Consider the following 19339-nt stretch of genomic DNA (forward strand, 5'->3'; position numbering starts at 1 on the left):
AAACAAGCACAGAGAAGGTACCAACAAGAGTTTCCGCTTCTGTCCCAAATGATTATTGTTTGTGGTGTATCAAAGCAAGATTCATGGTGAGGTCTTTTTTGTGTAGGGGAGCAAACAACAAACCCAGTTCTGTTTGGCTGAAGGCCTCTTTATTAACAAGAGCTGTAGGGCAGGTGATTTGGCTATGGGGATAAGAAGTGCCATTGTGCCCCCCACACACACACCTGGTTGCGCAGGGGCCATTGCTCAGGTGGGTGAGAGCCCTGGAGCAAACAAGGGGGTGAGCTCATGTGCTTGCTTTGTGGCATTTGGTGCATGGGCAGAGGGACAGGTGGCAGTGTGGCCGCTAGGCGTTTGGGTCAGCACAGCAGTTGTGGGCAGTGCCAGCAGTGCAGCAGGCTTAAAAGGGACCTAGTTCAGTGGGCTCTTCCTCTTGCTCGTCCAATGCTGGATCTTTGCTTCCACCCTCCTTCCCTCCCTAAATTTAATGTTTATGTCTTGTCACAGTGGCGGGTTTTAACACTTAGGGCTGGATTCTTTGGGGTTGAGCCCATGCTGGCAGGCCAGGCTTTGCCTAGTCACGGGAGCCTCCTTATGGGGCTGTGCATGTGCCAGAGCAGCAGCATCTTCCAGGATGGGGAGGTGGCTGCCACATGTGACGAGGTGAATGGGAAGGACCCTAACAGAGGCTGATGCCCATGGGCTTCTCCTATAATTCACCTTCCCGGTGGTGGTCCAGCAGGCCTGATGGAGAGGGGGAGCTCAACAGGTGTATCTCTTGGACCCTGCAGGCGGGCCTGCCATAGGGGTGTTCCCCTTCCATATTAAAGTAGTCAACAGGCTACAAGATGGGTGGGGAGCAGGCCATTGGATCCATCCCAAGTGTATGTTTGCCTTCGCTCATGTGAGTGTAATGTAATAAATGCTGTGGCCTTTACCAAGCTCAAGCTGGTGTTTGTATCTTTGACGTGACGGGCAAGTCTCTCCCCTACCCAGCAAATAACATTACTGAGCTGAGCTGTTTCAAGAGCTCTAGGCTGGGGTTGTCCTGGTCTGGTTCTTTGCGTATTGATAGTAGACCCTGTACTCCTTCAGGCTTCTAGTAGGGAGAGTGAGAAGAGAAGCACTGAGTTCTTCCTAAGTTCCTACTCCTGCTTGCTCTGAGGCCTGCTTGGATAGCCTCTTAACAGAGGCAGCAAACAATAATCTCTTTCTGCTTAAAAATAGCTTCATTTCCTCCTGGACGACGAGTGTGCACTCACCTTTCTGGTATTCAAGGTTGCTAATGAGAAACAAGCAATAAATACAAAGTCCACTAAAAGTACACAATGCAATAACTAAAGGACAATTCAGTTAGTTAAACAGCATTTATGATATCTTGACTGAGATGGAAATCCCAGCAAGAGCTGTTGGCTAGATCCAAGTAGGTAGACAGATGGTCAGAAACAGTCCTTCAGATATGTCGGTGTCAGACCATGAAACCCTTTAAAATTAGTACCAGCATCTTTAATTGAACCTGGGATCAAACTGCAGCTTGAATATAATCTCACCACCCCCACATAGAAGATGGGCGACCATATTTTACAATGGAAGAGGTTCCTGAGTTCTCACCTGCAGGAAGAGGTTCCTGAGTCACATACAGAATGTATTGCAGTAATGAAGTCTGTGGGTTCCTAGTGCATGGACTGGGATGGCAAGAGCAGGTTTAGTTGGAACAATAATCACCACACAACAAAGATGAGGAAATGCAATAGTACTTGAAGGCAGAGCCCCAGCTTTTTACTTGTTCTGATGGAGATACAGAAACTAAATCAGTCATAAACTATCTGTCTCTTCTAAGAACATCTTCTCTGGGTTCAGTCACAGCGTATTCATTCTCATCTACTTGACCGTGACTTCTAGATTTGGTTCAAGGCAGGAGCAAAACATGTTCTTCACTACCTGCTCAGGCCCAGATAATAAGTTCCAGGATATCTATAATATGAAGGCTATGAGATGGCATAGAAGGAATACGATTCCACATAGTCTCATCATGATCCCCATTTTCTTACAACAGCCCCGCAAGGTAGTAAAGGCCAAGTGATTGTCCCAGGGCTGCACAGTGGCCTTTACAGCTGAATGGGGATTTGAACTCAAACCTCTCCAATACTAGTTCAACACTGGCCATTACTTCTCTGATTATTATTCTGCTTTCCAGCCAAAAACCGGCTTCCAAAGTACCTCTTGGTAATCAAAAGACTATATGGATGGCAGGCTGAGCTGCTCCTAACTTTGTATATCTGAACAAACTGCTGTTCAGATTGTTGACAGCAGGTCTTCAGAACGCATAGGAACATTGCTGTGAGGCAAACCAGTGAGGCAAACTGGCTGAGCAATTCCTTAGAAAGCCAGATCATACAGGCTGACAGCTATGTATTAAAGAATTTTTTGAACTGAAATATATATATTCATCCTGGCTCCACAGTGGATATGCTGGTGTGGTTTCCATGGGACAGAGGGTCCTGCAGCAGCAGAAAGCTAGCAGGATGCCTCCCCTTTCTCCCATTTTAAAGGCAATCACCAGCCAGAGCCCTTATGCTCATTGGCATATTTAAATGTTGGTAGCATGTACACCCCTGGAGCCCCCCCCCCAAAAAAACGCTTCTAGCAGCCCTGGCACACTCTCTGAGACTCCTTCCAGCCCCCCCTGAGAAGCTGTAGAGTCCCCAAGCACTCCCAATGTGTAAATCTGTAAAATGGACCGCCCTGCAAGGATGTTTTTTAGCATCAAATATCCAAAATTAGTTCATTTTGTTATTTTAATCACTCCTTGATTGGATACTGGGTGTAGAGGAAAGAGTGGTTGAAGTGCTTTTTTACATGCTGGAAATAATGATACCCTTATTGGCATACACTAGTGAGGGGCAGATGCATTCAAAGTGGGTGAATAATAATAAAAAGATGATTTAAAATATTCTGGATCTAGCACAGAATACGACCTTAAAAAAATCAGCCACACACAGTGTGGTCTCTGCACATCATTTAATACAGTGGTCCCCAACCTTTTTCAGGCTGGGAACCAGCGGTAGCAGGGAGGGCGATTGCCCGACAGCGCATGCCATGCATGCGCGGCCGAAAACGCGCATTGTGTATGCACGGCCCTGCTTCCCTCTCCCCCACTCCCACAGTAAGAAGCTTGCCGGGCCGCAAGCTTGCGGCCTGGAAAGTTTCTTACTGCGGGAGGGGGGGCGGGGAGAGGGAGCTGCGGCCCAGTGCCAGGGCCTTCGCGGCCTGGCACCGGGCTGCGGCCCGGTGGTTGGGGACCACCGATTTAATATGTGTTGGGTGGGAGGGATGTTAACTTTGGGCCAGGCTGAGAACTGTGCAAAAGGATTCCTGCCAACCTCATGTTTGAAGCAGGATTGGGGGTGGGGTCAGGGGGGTCATCCCCTGATTACCACCCTCCAAAAAATAAATCAGGCAAGTCTCTGTGTATCAGGGGCAAGGGCCTGGTACTTTGAAACTAACAAGAATAAAAAATTCAGCCAATGCATGCAGCCAAAAATTCAGATACATGAACATTCTGATCGCTTCTTGCCCTAAGTGATTCTGCTGGGCGACTCCCGTTTTGTTTTGTTTGCTTGTTTTTAATTGGCCAGTTTTAAGAGTGCAGTCAGAAATTCCTATATTCTATCCCATGAATCTGCTGATATTTTTCACAATATCATCTCCCCCATCTGCTAATCACATCAAAATGCACTTGCTGGACAAAAACGCAAACTACAATAAGACAATGTTATCTACACAAACAAGAAGGAAACGGACAGAAGCTAAACTGCACAGAACACTTGGAGAAGTGATAGGGAACATTTGATTCTTAATGCATGATTTCTAACCTTTATGGTTAAGTGTAACTACTTGAGAATGTTATTTCCTTCAACAAAACTTCTCACTTCACAATGTTCTAGATCTCAGTACTTCCTCTAAACTTATTTATGGGTATGTCTCTTCCCATATATCCCCCCAAAGAACTTCGTATCTACAGAGCAAAATCTGATCAAAACACCCAGCTTCAAAGATATCAGATTGACCTCAATCAGGTCCAGGGCCGTTTCAGCCCTGGCCTCAGCCTGGTGCAAAATTCTCCCTGGGGAGACCAGGGCCCTGGACAGTTTCATGGGCCTGCAAGACAGACCGGGCCTATATTTGAGGCCTAAAACAGTGTTAAAACCCCAGCCTCCCTCTTCAAAATTCCAGCCAAATTTATATCAATTTCTGATATCTAGACCTGGATCAACCCTCCTGCCATAAAAAGAAGGCGGTTATGGAACTAAACGATCTACCATATATTTTAATATTGTTTTATTGAATTATTTTATTATTGAACAGTTACCCACCTTTAATCCCTGTGGAAGTGTGGACTATATTTCTATGATGATGATGATATGATGAAAGGAGTCTCATCATACAGTGTTGATTACCATTGCTCAAATGAACAAGTTCCTTTAAACCAGGTGTAGAACCTAAGCCAGCAGTCCTTTGGACTAAAAGAAAGCAAGCTCACACTACAGAAGTGTGAAGCTGGGACAAAACTGAGAAGTGGACTTATTTGGAGACACGCATCTAAAGCAGAAATGGAAGAAATCTGAAAAGCACTGAAGTGAACACACAAAGATCTGTATGTAAAGGAGTGATTAAGAGCAGAAACACGTTCTGGGAGCAGGTCTGTGAACTCCCGAGATTTCTGTTTCAGGCTGAAGAAGTCTGATACGTAGGAGGAAGACGCTTCTCATTCCTTTCCCCTGCATTTATTTTTAATGAAAAGCAGTCTTTCCCCATGTCAGTTTCAGGTCTGAAATAAAGAGTTTAGCACTGTCCAAACATTACATGGTGAGAGGGCTGAAAGGAACAGGGCAGGGCAATATGAAACAGCAACAACCTAAATATAAACCTTCCTACTATTTTAAGAGTTTTTAAATACCACCTGCCCAAATAGACTCTGCAGCAGCACTGATTCTGCATTCAAAAGACACTCCTGAGAACAGCACAGGTTCCAACTTCAGGCCTTTAAAAATGTGTTCATACACCTTAAAGCTAATGTTTAAAATCCCATTAGCTATCCAGAAAGAAATTATTTACTGCAGGCATACTATTCTATTGTTGTGTGAACATATATTCATCTCTGTGTTGGGAGGACACAAACCTAGCATCGTATCGGAGGTAAGCCTAAAAACCATTTGGGAAGGGTTTATGTATGTGTGTACATAAATACATGTAGCTCAAGGGCTTACAATGCATTGGTGAGCAAGAGAGATTCAGCATGCTGACAGAGATGCAGAGGGAGCAGTACAAAAGTTGTACTCATGAAGGGTGTACTCATGAAACTCACCACATTTTGCCAACTATTCTCAATTGATGATGGTATTTAGAAGAGGAGAAAATGGGAATTAATGGATAACTGGGAGAAGTTCATGAATAGGGCACAAGAGAATGAACTTTGTCACTTACAGGATTCAGGACAGGAACCCACAGCTCTTACAATATATTCCTCCCTAGTATCTTTACACATGATTGGGCTACGGCCTGGAGTATTCTTTTTACAAAAAGAAGATTGGAAACACAGAGTAATGTATCCATAGTCATGATCACAGACATAAATCAAGTCCTATACAAAGCCAAAAAGATATGTTTATTTGTTCAAAGTCCACCCCAGACTTCTCATTTCAGTACACAAAAGCTCTGCAATATATATTAAGCAATGATAAACTGTAAGAATAACAAACAGCAATGATTCCCATCAGCAACAGGAATTGGAAGGACATAAAGCCATATCCCAGGACCAATGAATCCTCATTCTCATATAATATCTTCCTTCTGTATGATTATTCAGTCCAATCCCTTTTAAACCTTGGTAGGCAAGCAATAGGCTCAGGACATATGCTCTGTAGGGAAGAGTAAACTTCTGGGTTGCAAGAAGTGCTTTATTGGGGAATGCCATATTCTTTGCAAATAAAAGCTTTATTGGGGAATGCCATATTCTTTGCATATAAAAGAGCAGGACAGGTACTATCAGAGTACAAGGAAGTGTAGCCGATGACCACAGAGGATGGTGTGAACACTGGGGGAAATATCCTGAATTCGTGACTTATTTACCATTCCTCGGCCAGTAGTTATCCAAAGAACTGTACTGCTGCTGCTGCTCCATGTGATTCGCTAGCTGTTGCACAGCTATTACACCAGAGGCCAAAAGCACTATGAAGAGGATGATGAACACGAGGCTCAGGATCAGTGCAGCAATATTCAGACCCTTGGCTGTACTACCATAACTGGTGGCACCTTCAATGTCTCCGACAACTTTCCGATCCCTTGACTAAAGAGAAAGGGGAGAAGAAAGAATACATTTAAATGGTAAGAGTTAACATTCTTTCACATAATGTTTCAATGGGCTTTTCCTTGCTCTTATGTAAGCATCTCTCAAATGGAACATCTTTTCATTGATTCCTGTTCTCCAAACAATGGCCTTCTACAGTAATTTCAAAGGGGTAGCTGAGTTGTAACCTACTGTGGCAAAACATGACAAAAGTCCAGTGGCACCATAAAGACTAACAGCTTTTGTTCCTGTGTAAGATTTTGTAAACTTTATTTCACAAAAGTTCATACTGGAATAAGTGTTGCTAGTCTTCAAGGAGCCAGTGAAGCTCTGTTTTGTTGTTCTCCTACTCTGGTTTCAGCTTCATCTCTCTTCAATCACAAGGGATCACTACCTTCATTCCAAAATCACCCACATCAGTACCATTATGATTATTTATTTATTTTTAAAATCTTATTTATAGTTTAATACATTTAATTATAATTTAACATAAGCAAGCAGGCTCAGGGTGGTTTATTACAATTAAAATTTTAAACAAACTAGCACCCAATGAAATCTGTGTCTCCCTCCCTCCATCTCTGGGCTTCCCTCCAACAGGTTGGAGCCAGATTGCCCCTTCAGCTGTCAACCATTCAGTGGTAGGATGAAGGAGATGAATTTTCCCTCTATGTACCAAAATACAGCCTTCACAATATCCTTAACACTTTCCAGCATAGACTGTCAATGTTGGCTCCTCTGCTTCCAAAAATCTGGATTTAGTAGGCGATCATATTGCATGCACAAACCCATGCGTCCACAAGCTTTATTACATTGTCTCTATAGTATAGTATGGTTTACTGCTTTGTTCTCCTATTGTGTGATTCCTGCATCACTGTCTTCATTAAACTGGGTTTTATGACAATGTGCTCATGTTCGTGTGTGTTCTACTGCTCCTTAGTCATGGAGCCACCACCAACCTCACTTTGAGCTGAGGCTGTTCTAGCATTGCTTATCTCCAGTTGTACCCTCACATCATTTCAGAAGAACAATACTTGTTGTATTCCAATAGTACACAAATATGCCCAAAACAACACTATACCACTTTCAAAGGATTTTCTCCTTAGCAAATGCACATCGGGTGGTGATTCAAGTAGCATTTCTGAGCATTAAAAGTATTACCCACCTACTGCAAATTAGAGACCAAAACCACAAAGATTTTATTAAGTCAATAATAGTAATAAACAATAAAATAACAATAATCAGTTAAAATTTAATCAGTTAAAATTAAAATAACTTAAAACCTCCTCTAAAGGTCCACTGACCACGGAGTATATGTGTAGCCTACCTCTTGTGATCTGTACTAAAACTCAAAGTTTTTTTGTTGGAAGAACACAAGCCAACTAACTTGGTTGTTGCACTGCTTCCTACTTAATGGCCAACTAGCTACAAGCACCCCGGCTTTTAGAAGGAAAGCCATGTCCATATAAGTATGCCATTGTTATCTTCAGCATGCAAGCCTTGCAATTAGAGGATACCAGCAGACACTGCAACAGAAATCAGGCTTGGTCAGCTCTGCTCTCAAGGCATAAAAAATGATTGGCTTTTTTATTTATTCCTCCAAAAAGAGTAAAAGAATGAGGTCACAAAAGACCACAGTGTACTCGTGGAGACAAGCACTTTAAAGATTAGAGGAGCAAAACAGGCAAGCATAGCTAAATAAAGGTCTCTCTGCAAGCAGAGTACCTGGCTGTTTTCCATGGCTGTGCACAGAAAAGACTGGGAAGCCAAGGCAGAAGTTGTGCTGCCTTTCCACGTGAGCATGGGGTATACCTAGATGTAACATCCCTCTAACCACAACCCATGCTGAAAACTCTTTGTTTTAAAGAAGCCATCCCCTTCCATCAAAAGACTTCCATGGGCCACAACAACTAGACCAATGGTTTTGCTGGAGGTTAAGAGTAGGAATAACAAAGCTAAGCACATAGACTCATGCTAGAACCAAGTGTACTCCCTCCTTCACCTTCATACTAACTGCATGCAACAACTCGATATCTAGCATAAGGTATTTGCTATGAGGATGGAAGGACTTCCCAGAGATAAAATCAACTTGGAGTTCAAAAGACTCATTTTGAATTCTTCACAAATTCAATCTAGGGGATTAAAGTCTTTTCTAAGGCAATTACACCATCAAGTGTAGTACAAACTATTGTAACTATTACAGATTATCATGGTTGATGTTCCAGAACCATCTTCTTGCAGTTAAGTCAGTAAAATATTAATATTTTATCACTTTTTAAAGTTGTAGTGAACTAAAGAACCTCTAATCCCACAAAGCATGCCTGAATTAATATCTGAACCACAACCAGGTCCCTTCAAAAACACCACAGGTACATTAAGGGAAAGGAAATCAGATGCTGGTAACAGCAAAATGGCAAGCAACAATTCAACAGGGGAAGGCTTTTTCTTGGATAAATAAAAGGGCACAGAACCTGTTGAATTCTTGCTTGTTATTCCCAATTCAGTACAAAAAGTCAAGGCAGTGATTCTAGGATTTGGGCAAAAAGTAGATGGAAAGAATGGCTGTGCCTGAGAAGAAAGTTTACCCAAGAAGAGACAAAGCGTAAATAGCAGCAGCAGCAGCAGCAGCAGGGGGACCACAACAGCTACACAATATACGGCAGAAGGCTGGAAGAGTCTGCGAGTATAAAGGGATGGACCAGAGAAGGGCGAAGTTTTCTCTCCCTGCGCGTTTACCTTGAAGGAGAAGACGAGGGCTATGAAGCCGAGGCAACAGGCATTCAAGAAGAAGAAATTGAACAACGACCACAGCACGAAGTCCCGAGGCTGCCGTGCGGGGACGCTCCGAGGATAGGTGTAAGGGGGAGCGGCCATGCCCGGGTCCTTCAGGTCGTGGGGCTGCATATTGAGGCTCACAAGCTGCGGCGCGGACTGCATCTTCGACGCCACCGAGAAGGACTTCGCGCCAGGAGCGCGTTCAGGCGAAGGGGCCGCCAGAAGTAGGCGGAGGTGGGTCTGGCCTTGGTGGGAGGGGAGGGAGGGAGTTGGCGCCGAGCCCTCACTCGAGCGCCAAGAAACGAGAGCCAAGCGGTGACCAGGAAACGAAACGCGGCCGGGCCCGGGGACGTTCGCCGCCTTTGACGCCTTTCAGGAACTCCGCAGTCAATTTAGAAACCAGGAGGGCGCGGGAGGCTGGGTGACGCTTGGCGCTTTCCTCGACCTACCCACGTTTTCACCGAAAGGAAACTTATTCATTTTACGGGTTTCAGAGTGACTCCACTCGGACTGCGTTGGACCCCAGTTTCTTCCTTTCCTTCCAAAAGAGGAGAAATGGAACCTGCTGCTCATGTTTTCTTCACTTCTTCAGCAGGGCTTTGTGTAGTCGCGTTTTCTCTGAAGTGGCCCGGAAAAGCAAATACGCAGTTGGTTAAATAATACATGTCAAGTAATAACGCATGGCTTAGTATCACCCTGAGAAAAGATGCCGAAAAGATGTTTCCAAAACTCAAGTGCCGGCTTTCCATATTTTCCTGAACGGCAGATCCTCGATTATGGTTGGAGGGCATATCCAGCAAGTCTGGATCAGATCTTGGATACAAGGCGTCTTGGGATCTTTACTATGCTGCCCTGAGGCCCGTAATGGAATAAATACACAGTTATAATGCTGCAGATCTGCTAATTGCTGTTCACAAACACATAAGGGGCAAAACTGTTAAAGTTAGTGATCAAAGACAGACGCTTTCCCAGTTGTGGGAAGAAGTAATTAGGAGACTTGTTGCTAGTCCCATCCATCTGCACCCAAGCATGGAAGCATCCCCACCAGTGACAAGCCCTGCTGTGTTTGTTCTCCTGTCCAAAGTCCACAGAGTTATATTCTAAACTAGCGATCCCCAACCTATGGGCCACGGACCACATGTGGTCCTTCGACTAATTGGAGGTGGGCTCCGAAGGATGCCCCCCCCCCGCTCTTTACTTCATTCCCCCCAACCCTTTACAACACACTTCATTGTTGTGGTATGTCTGTATCTTATTTTGAAGGGATGTTTAAACATTACCATAGCGATCAGAGAGCGTTAGGGCAGTGGTTGAGAGTAGAGGAGTAAACTACCCCCCCCCCCACCGGGCCTCAGTAAAAGGCATTGAGTGGTCCCCGGTGAGTGGCCCCCGGCGTTGAGTGGTCCCCGGTGATAAAAAGGTTGGGGACCACTGTTCTAAACTACATATATAGCTGAATTAACAAATGAACAGCAAGATTTGAGTTTATTGAATCTAAAGCATCTTGGAGGAAGCAGACTGCTGTGCACACAGCTATTCTTGCTCAAATAGTATGCGATGCCAGAAACTGCTTTCGCTGGTACTTAGGAAGTGAAAATGCCACAGGTCTTGATAAATCCAGCAGATGGCATGGAGTGTTTGATCTCATCTTGAGGATTGAAGATAATAAGTATTGCCATTCTATTTGCTTATTGCAGCTACTGAGGTAGTGCCATGTAAATGGATGGTACACTGTATTGCTTAGCTGCTATATATTACAATCTGTCTTATTTTTAATAGTTGTTTGACATAAGCCTGAACAGTTTTTGCACAACACCCCCTGATTTCTGAAATAGGATGTGCTAACATTCAACCACAGCCTACCTTTATGAGAAGATAGAACACAAGCAGTAAAAACAGTTGACTAAGGCTGGTTAGAACCTGGAATTCAAGAAGTTTAAGGGGAACTTGAATCTGCAATACAGAAGGTCATCAGAAGAACATCCATTTGGCCATGCGTACTGAGGAAAGGTATATCAGAATCTCCTCCTCATCTTGCCATTTTCAAAAACTTTTAAAAAACATATTTATTGGGGTTTTTTTAAAAAATTATTTTTATTATATATAAGCATTTACAGAAAGATAGTGGGGGGAAAAAGAAACAACCAGCTGGCAGAATAATCATTGACACATGTGAAAGCACAATCCATTCTTGTCTTAAAAAGTACATACTCAGTTCCCATCGCTTAAGTTAAAAAGAAAAAGAAACAACCAGCTAGCCAAATAATTATTGATACATGTGAAAGTATAGTTTGCCACCCCCTTATAACGTACATATTCAGTTCCCATCACATATTAGTCCTAACCTAGAAGTTATTACCGTCTTTCATAGCAAAGTAATTGTTGATACATATGAGAGTATAATCTATTATGAGAGTATAATCTATTATTATCTTAAGTAATATAAAGTCAGTTCCCTTCATATAGAATCATAGAGTTGGAAGGGGCCATACAGGCCATCTAGTCCAACCCCCTGCTCAACGCAGGATCAGCCCTAACCATCCTAAAGCATCCAAGAAAAGTGTGTATCCAACCTTTGCTTGAAGACTGCCAGTGAGGGGGAGCTCACCACCTCCTTAGGCAGCCTATTCCACTGCTGAACTACTCTGACTGTGAAAAACTTTTTCCTGATATCTAGCCTATATCGTTGTACTTGAAGTTTAAACCCATTACTGCATGTCCTCTCCTCTGCAGCCAGCAGAAACAGCATCCTGCCCTCCTCCAAGTGACAACCTTTCAAATACTTAAAGAGGGCTATCATGTCCCCTCTCAGCCTCCTTTTCTCCAGGCTGAACATTCCCAAGTCCCTCAACCTATCTTCATAGGGCTTGGTCCCTTGGCCCCAGATCATCTTCGTCGCTCTCCTCTGTACCCTTTCAATTTTATCGATGTCCTTCTTGAAGTAAGGCCTCCAGAACTGCACACAGTACTCCAGGTGAGGTCTGACCAGTGCCGTATACAATGGGACTATGACATCTTGTGATTTTGATGTGATGCCCCTGTTGATACAGCCCAAAATGGCATTTGCCTTTTTTACCGCTGCATCACACTGCCTGCTCATGTTTAGTTTACAGTCCACAAGTACCCCAAGGTCTCGTTCACACACAGTGCTACTTAGAAACGTATCCCCCATCCAGTAGGCATGCTTTTCATTTTTCTGACCCAGATGCAGAACTTTACACTTATCTTTATTAAATTGCATCTTGTTCTCATTTGCCCATTTTTCCATTGTGTTCAGATCTCGTTGAACTCTGTCTCTATCTTCCGGAGTATTTGCCAGTCCTCCCAATTTGATGTCATCTGCAAACTTGATGAGTAGTCCCTCCACCCCCTCATCTAGATCATTAATAAATATGTTAAAAAGTACCGGGCCGAGCACCGAGCCCTGAGGTACCCCGCTACTCACCTCTCTCCAGTCTGATGTGTTGGCCCTAACCTAAGAGTTACTGCTGTCTTTCCCACAAAAAGCCAAGTAAACGCTCCACTGTTCATCACATTCTTCAGGCAGTCGCAGAAGATGGAATTGTGCTCTTTTCCATGATGTATCTGCTAGCAGGTCTTGAAGTATTTGTGTTTCTTGATCCACCAAACTGAGCGGTATCGCCTGATGGTTTCTGTGTAGAGTATTTCTAGCAGCCTTGCTGTCAGGGCCAGAAATGTCTCTTGGTTGTTTCTTGCGTGCAGTTGCCTTTGAACAGACTCTGTATACTTTATCAATCCGAATCTCTTCCTCCTCTAAGTAGTCTTCCGGGCTTTTTGTGATTTCCTTCCTTAGTTCTATTTTCCCAAATTCTACTGAGACGTATTTAATTTTACTGCTCCTAGCTTTGAGTTCTACTTCCAGAGTTCTCTCCCACTCCTGTTGTTTGACTTCCAGACATTGGATTCTCATTTGGTGTGTTGCCAGCTGATTTGTGTTTTCATCAGCTGTTTTCTTCAAACCATCGATTCTGTCTGAGAGCTCTTTCCTGGTATCTTGAATTTCATTTTCAATATTTTTAACTACTTTCAGTATCTCTAAGTTGCCTTTGTTTAACAAATAAAACATCTGTGCGTTTGTTAGATTTTCCATTTCTGTGTACAGTATGCAGTAACAGCGTCTCGCGAGAGTTCGAGTGATCAGATGTTATCAGTTTAAAAAATCTCCGTATTCCGTCAGGAACTTCTCCTCACTAACAAATTCTCAAGTTCTTTCTTTGTCAGTTTTAACGAGTGTATTTATCTGGCTTGCTTCCCGTCCGAAGAAAGAATTCTCTTGCAAATTGGTTAGGAGGGAAGGAGGGGGGCTGATGCCTGGCTTTGAAGAAGAGAAAATCAAACAGAAAACTCACAGTTTTTGTGGTCCTCAGACTTCTGCTCTTTTCAAGCTGTAGAAAAAAAGATGGTCAGGGAAAAGTGCAGGCTTTTATCAGCTGGTTGTTCCGAGCTTAGAAGATTATTTACGACAAGGACGGCATTATGACCCCCAGCACAGGCAGCGGTGATCCGGAGAACTTAGTCTCCGCAGATCTGTAGGACCCTCAGGATGCCGTTCCCGGTTCCTGGGGCGACCGGCAAGTGAGATTTGCGTATCTCGCTCAGGTCCGCCAGGTGCTTCTGTTCCTGGCCCTCTGCCTGGCTTGGGAGCCCGTTACAGAATGGGCTAGCACGGCACCATCTTCAGTTGTCTCCTCAACATATTTATTGGTTTTAATATACATAAAGAATAGAAAAGAAAGATAACATAATACATTAGATAATTAATACCAAGATTCAAAATTCCATTGTTTTCCTTGATTAATACACTTATGAGCTACTTATCTATAGCATAGAAGTGCCACTGCTCTTGAAATTCTTCTGAGGGTCTCCTTGATTTATTTATTTATTTATTATTTATTTATTGGATTTCTATACTGCTGTTTACCATAGCCTCATGGCGGTCTACACATAAAATTCTAAAACAATAAAACCCCAATAAAATCCCCATTAAAATAACAACCACAACGGCGACCATAATCTCTCGTAATACCTCCTTTCAACTAGACCAGTGGTCCCCAACCCCTGGTCCGGGGACCGGTGCCGGTCCGTGGATCAGTCAGTACCGGTCCACGGCTCCTCCTCGTCCTCCTCCCCGGCTGCTGCCTTGGGGGTTGCCCTGCCACTTTGCTACTGGCTCACCTTTGGTGCTCTCCAGCGGCCACCATGGCTGGGGCTCCCCCTCAGTGCGGCACTGCGCAGCTGCTGCTGGCAGCGCCCCCCAGCAGGCAGTGGGAAGTCAGTGGTGCCGGCAGGAAAGCAAGTGGAGCAGGGGCTCAGGCAGCGGCAGCAACGTCCCTCAGCAAAAGTCTGCCACCCCGCCAGGCCTCAGTAAAACTGTCAAGCATTGACCGGTCCCTGGTGATTAAAAGGTTGGGGACCACTGAACTAGACTTTTCAGCTTGGCCATTTTGCATAGTTCTCCGAGGTTGTCTAACCAGTCCATTATCTCGGGTATCTCCTGTTGTTTCCAGTACCTTGCCATTACAATTCTTGCCGCCATGGTTGCGTGGCGGGAAATATTCTTCCACCTTTCAGTGGATGTCCAATGGCAGTTTACTTAATAACATAGGATACATGAGGAAATTATTTTAAGGGGCATTAACAGGGCTGTAAATCTGTTAAATCTATAGTTCATTTTAATGTTGTTACCTGCCCTGGGAGATATGGGAGAATGGGATACAAATCAAAGTTTATTATCATTATTATTTTCATAGAAGAAAACCAGCTCATGTTTCATAGATTACAGCAAAGATTCTCACTGTGTGGATCATGAAAAGCTGTGACTGGTTTTTAAAGAAATGTGTTTTAAAAGAAATGGGTATGCTACAACATCTGATTGTTTTCATGTTCAACCTATACTCTGGACAAGAAGCTATTGTTAGGACAGAATATGAAGAACCTGAAGTGTTTCTAATCAGCAAAGGGTTCAAACAAGGATGTATTTTATCTCCCTTTCTGTTTAGTTGATATGCAGAACAAGAATAGGAAAGCAGGAATAAATTTGGATGAAGGTGGTGTACAAATAGGCAAAAGGAACATTAACCATTTGAGATATGTGTATGGCACCACATTACTGGCAGACAGTATTGAAGAAATTACTACTGATGACAAAGCAAAAGGTGTCAAGGAAGGATTACAGCTGAGCATCAAGCAGTCAAAAGTAATGACTGCTGAAGAATTAAAGGTAAAGTTAAAGGTATCCCCTGTGCAAGCACCAGGTCATGTCTGACCCTTAGGGTGATGCCCTCTAGCGTTTTCATGGCAGACTCAATAAGGGGTGGTTTGCCAGTGCCTTCCCCAGTCATTACTGTTTACTCCCCAGCAAGCTGGGTACTCATTTTACTGACCTCAGAAGGATGGAAGGCTGAGTCAACCTTGAGCTGGCTGCTGGGATTGAACTCCCAGCCTCATGGGCAGAGCTTCAGACAGCATGTCTGCTGCCTTACCACTCTCCGCCACAAGAGGCTCTTGCTGAAGAATTAGACAAGTTTAAATTTGATGATGAAGAATTTGAAATTGTTCAAGATTTTTTATTCCTTGGCTCAATCATCAATGAAGAGGGAGAGTGCAACCAAGATAAAGAAGGAGATTGAGCCTGAGGAAGGAAGCCACAAAGGAATTAGAAATGTTTCTTAAGTGAAAGTGTTGGCAATCAAGTTCAAAAGATATGCTGCCCTAGCTGGCCACACCCAGTGGCAGCTGGATGGGAGGTGCCTGGGCTGCAGAGCCTAGCCAGAGTTCACACAGAGCAAGGTCATAATCCAGTCCGAGTCATTAGGAATCAAAGCAAGCAGAGTTAAGGGCGAGGCAGAGTAGTCAAGGGAAAGCCAAGGTCAGAGTCCAGATAAGCATATATTCAACAAAGCCAGTCCAATTACCAGGTAAGTAGTCAAAAGCCATTTGCCAGGAGTCAAGGAAGCCAATGGGAGTCAGAAGTTCTCAGACCAAGGAATCCAAGCCAGACAGGAGGGTTTCTGCATAGGTTGCATCCACGCCAAAGAGCTGTTGCTGTCTCTCCTAAAAGCAGCCCAGCTAATTGGCTGCACCTGGGGGAGGACTCACTAATCCTCCCCAGGAGCTATCCCAGCTGGGCCCCATCTACTTTGACAGGGTGCCTGCAGTCTCTGGTGGCTCCTTCGGCATTCAGCAAACACCACCCTTCTGCTTCATCTGCGTCATTCAGGCAAGCTGTCAGGGCTGGAATGCATATGCGGCTGCACCAAAGTTGCCTCTTAGGAAGAGCCTGGCTGACTTGTGCTGCTTTCCCCTGCTGCACATTCAGAGGCCCCTCTCTCTTCTGCCAGAGCTGGCTCAACTGCAGGTCCTGCTTGCTGTGGAAACTCCTGGGAGACGGGAGGTGGCAGCGGGGGCATGACAAAAGATTTCATACTATGGTATTTCCCATTACTATGTATGGGCATGAAAGATGGACAATGAAGAAAGCCAAGAGGAAGAAAGTTGACTCATTTGAAATATGGTGTTGGAGAGTTTTATGGATACCATGCACTGTCATAAAAGGACAAATCAGTGGGTTTCAGATCAAATCAAACCTGAACTGTCCTTAGAAGCTAAAATGACTAAACTGAGGTTCTGATCTCTTTCTGAGAAAACAAAATAATACGAGGAAAACTTGAAACCAGCAGGAATAGAGGAAGACCTGGCATGATATTGATTGACTTAGTAAAGAAAGATTCAAGTGGGTGGCCCTATTGGTCTGAAGCAACATAACAAAAATTTAGTCCAATTGCACCTTTAGGACCAACAAAGATTTATTCAAGGTGTGAGCTTTTGAGTGCATGCAACTCTTCCTCAGCTTCCAGTGTACAAATCCTGGGAAAGGATGTTAATGATAGGACATTCTGGAGGTCATTAATTCATAGGGTCAACAGAAGTCATATGTCACTTGAGAGAACTTAACATACACACAACTACCAATATATATATATTTAAAGATATCTTATTTTCCTCCAAACCTGGGACATTTTTCTGGTTTGTAGTCAGTGAGGCTTACTCCCAGGAAAGCACTCTTAGGATTTCAGTGTCTGTGTCCAATTTTATCTTACAGTAGAATCATAGAATCATAGAATCATAGAGTTGGAAGGGGCCATACAGGCCATCTAGTCCAATACCCTGCTCAATGTAGGATCAGCCCAAAGTAGCAACTCTCCCTTCCTGCTTCTATGACCATTTAGCTAGCCTGATCCAGAGTTATATTTTCAAGGCAAACTACACACTATGCAGGGGAAAGTTTGAGGAAGGAGGGGTATGCAATCTGTTTATGTTGGCTGTTTGAGAAGTTCAGGCAGAGGCTTCACCCTGGGCCACACCTACTGGTTCCAAGCTCACTCTCATAAATCAAAATAAAATAATAAAGGAGGAAATAACTTCTTAAAAATACCAAGCTAACAAGAAGAATAGCATGTGATAAAGACTGCACATGAGACATCTTGGATGTTGGTATGCTCAAGACATATACAGGCATATAAATATTTTAAATACAAGAATGCATTTTGAAGTAATATAAATAAACATGTAATGGTGGACACATGAGGAATGAGTGAACAGTAGCTGAACTGTGTGGACTGGGAGTATAATGATCAGAGGTGATCATGAGTCAGACCTCAACCTTCATTTCATAGAATCATAGAATAATAGAGTTGGAAGGGACCTCATGGGCCATCTAGTCCAACCCCCTGCACTATGCAGGACACTCACATCCCAATCGCTCATCTACTGTAACCTGCCACCCCTTTGCCTTCACAGAATCAGTCTCTCTGTCAGATGGCTATCTACCTCTGTTTAAAAATTTCCAAAGATGGAGAACCCACCACCTCCCGAGGAAGCCTGTTCCACTGAGAAACCGCTCTAACTGTCAGGAACTTCTTCTGGATGTTTAGATGGAATTTCTTTTGAATTAATTTCATCCTATCCCATTCGTTCAGGTCTGTCCCTCTGGGGCAAGAGAGAACAATTCTGCTCCATCCTCTATATGGCATCCTTTTAAATACTTGAAGATGGTTATCAGATCCCCTCTCAGTCATCTCCTCTCTAGGCTAAACAGTCCAAGCTCCCCCAACCTTTCTTCTTATGTGTTGGTCTCCAAACCCTTCACCATCTTTGTTGTCCTCCTCTGGACACATTCTAGTTTGTCAACATCCCTCTTCAATTGGGGTGACCAAAACTGAACACAGTACTCTTAGCAGACCATACATTGAACATGAGTCATCAGTGTAAACATGAGTCAGCAATATTTGAAATACTTTTCGCTAATAATTCCTTTCACTTTTGAGCTTGTACAGATTCACAGTCCCCATGAATTTCCTGTGAGAGGCTTTGATAACTTAGTTAAGAAATGCTTATACACAATTGTCAGGCAATGTGAAAGTAGAATGTGGAAGAATAGAAAGTATCTGAAATCCAGTTAACACTGAACTGCTCTCAAAAATATCAAGTAAGAAAAAGAGTAGGGACATGGTAGGACCACTGTGAGGACAAGAAAGTGAAATTATAACAGACTAGTATCAAAGCCCATTTTAAATATGGGCTTTGAAAGGGGCAGCAGGCAGGAGGGTGTGAGAGGGTGGCTGCGGCTCCCTTTGGCCCTCAAAGCGGGCTAAAACGAGTGGCAAGCCCCTTCCCCCACTGCTGGTGGCACTGCCGCGGGAGGCTCCCTTTGGCCCAGCAAGTGCTCTCACTGCAGCAAGAATGCTTCCCGGGCTAAACGAAGTGGAAAGCCCCCCCTGCCGGTGGCAACAGGGCTTTGCAGCCCACAGGGAGGCTCCAAATCCCCCCCCCAGCTCCTTCCCAGCAGGAGTATACCTGTGGGCCACAAAGCCCTGTTGCTGCCTTTCTCCTCGTGAGAGATAATGGATACCACAGGCACAAGGCTTCTAGCAGGCAAGGAGGGAGGGTGGGAGCTGGAGGGGGAGGGCCAATCAGGGTGAACCTGGACGGACAGGTCCCCAGACAGTCTCCTCCCAGGAAGTTGTTTCCCAAATATAAGGGAGCAAAATAGTCTTAGGGATGATGAAGAGAGCTGAACTGCTTAACTCCTATTTCTCCTCAGTCTTCTCTTGTGAGGGAAATAGTGGATCGATAACTGGTTGACAGATTGTACCCAAAGGGTTCAGCATCCTCTTGGAGAAGAGTGACAAGTGGAGT

General features: G+C 44.1%; 1 protein-coding gene across 1 annotated transcript; it reads right to left on the reverse strand.

Annotated features, from left to right (window-relative positions):
• Positions 1-5649: 5649 nt before the first annotated feature.
• LOC143829812 (dispanin subfamily A member 2b-like) lies at positions 5650-9453 on the reverse strand. Its single transcript, XM_077321243.1, has 2 exons — positions 9083-9453; positions 5650-6349 (listed from the first exon to the last, which is right to left on the reverse strand). The coding sequence occupies exons 1-2, from the start codon at positions 9281-9283 to the stop codon at positions 6125-6127; spliced, it is 426 nt and encodes a 141-aa protein (XP_077177358.1). The 5' UTR covers positions 9284-9453; the 3' UTR covers positions 5650-6124.
• Between the last annotated feature and the right edge of the window lie 9886 nt (positions 9454-19339).

Source organism: Paroedura picta, chromosome 2 (assembly GCF_049243985.1).
Source record: "Paroedura picta isolate Pp20150507F chromosome 2, Ppicta_v3.0, whole genome shotgun sequence".
Classification (NCBI taxonomy): Eukaryota; Metazoa; Chordata; class Lepidosauria; order Squamata; family Gekkonidae; genus Paroedura; species Paroedura picta.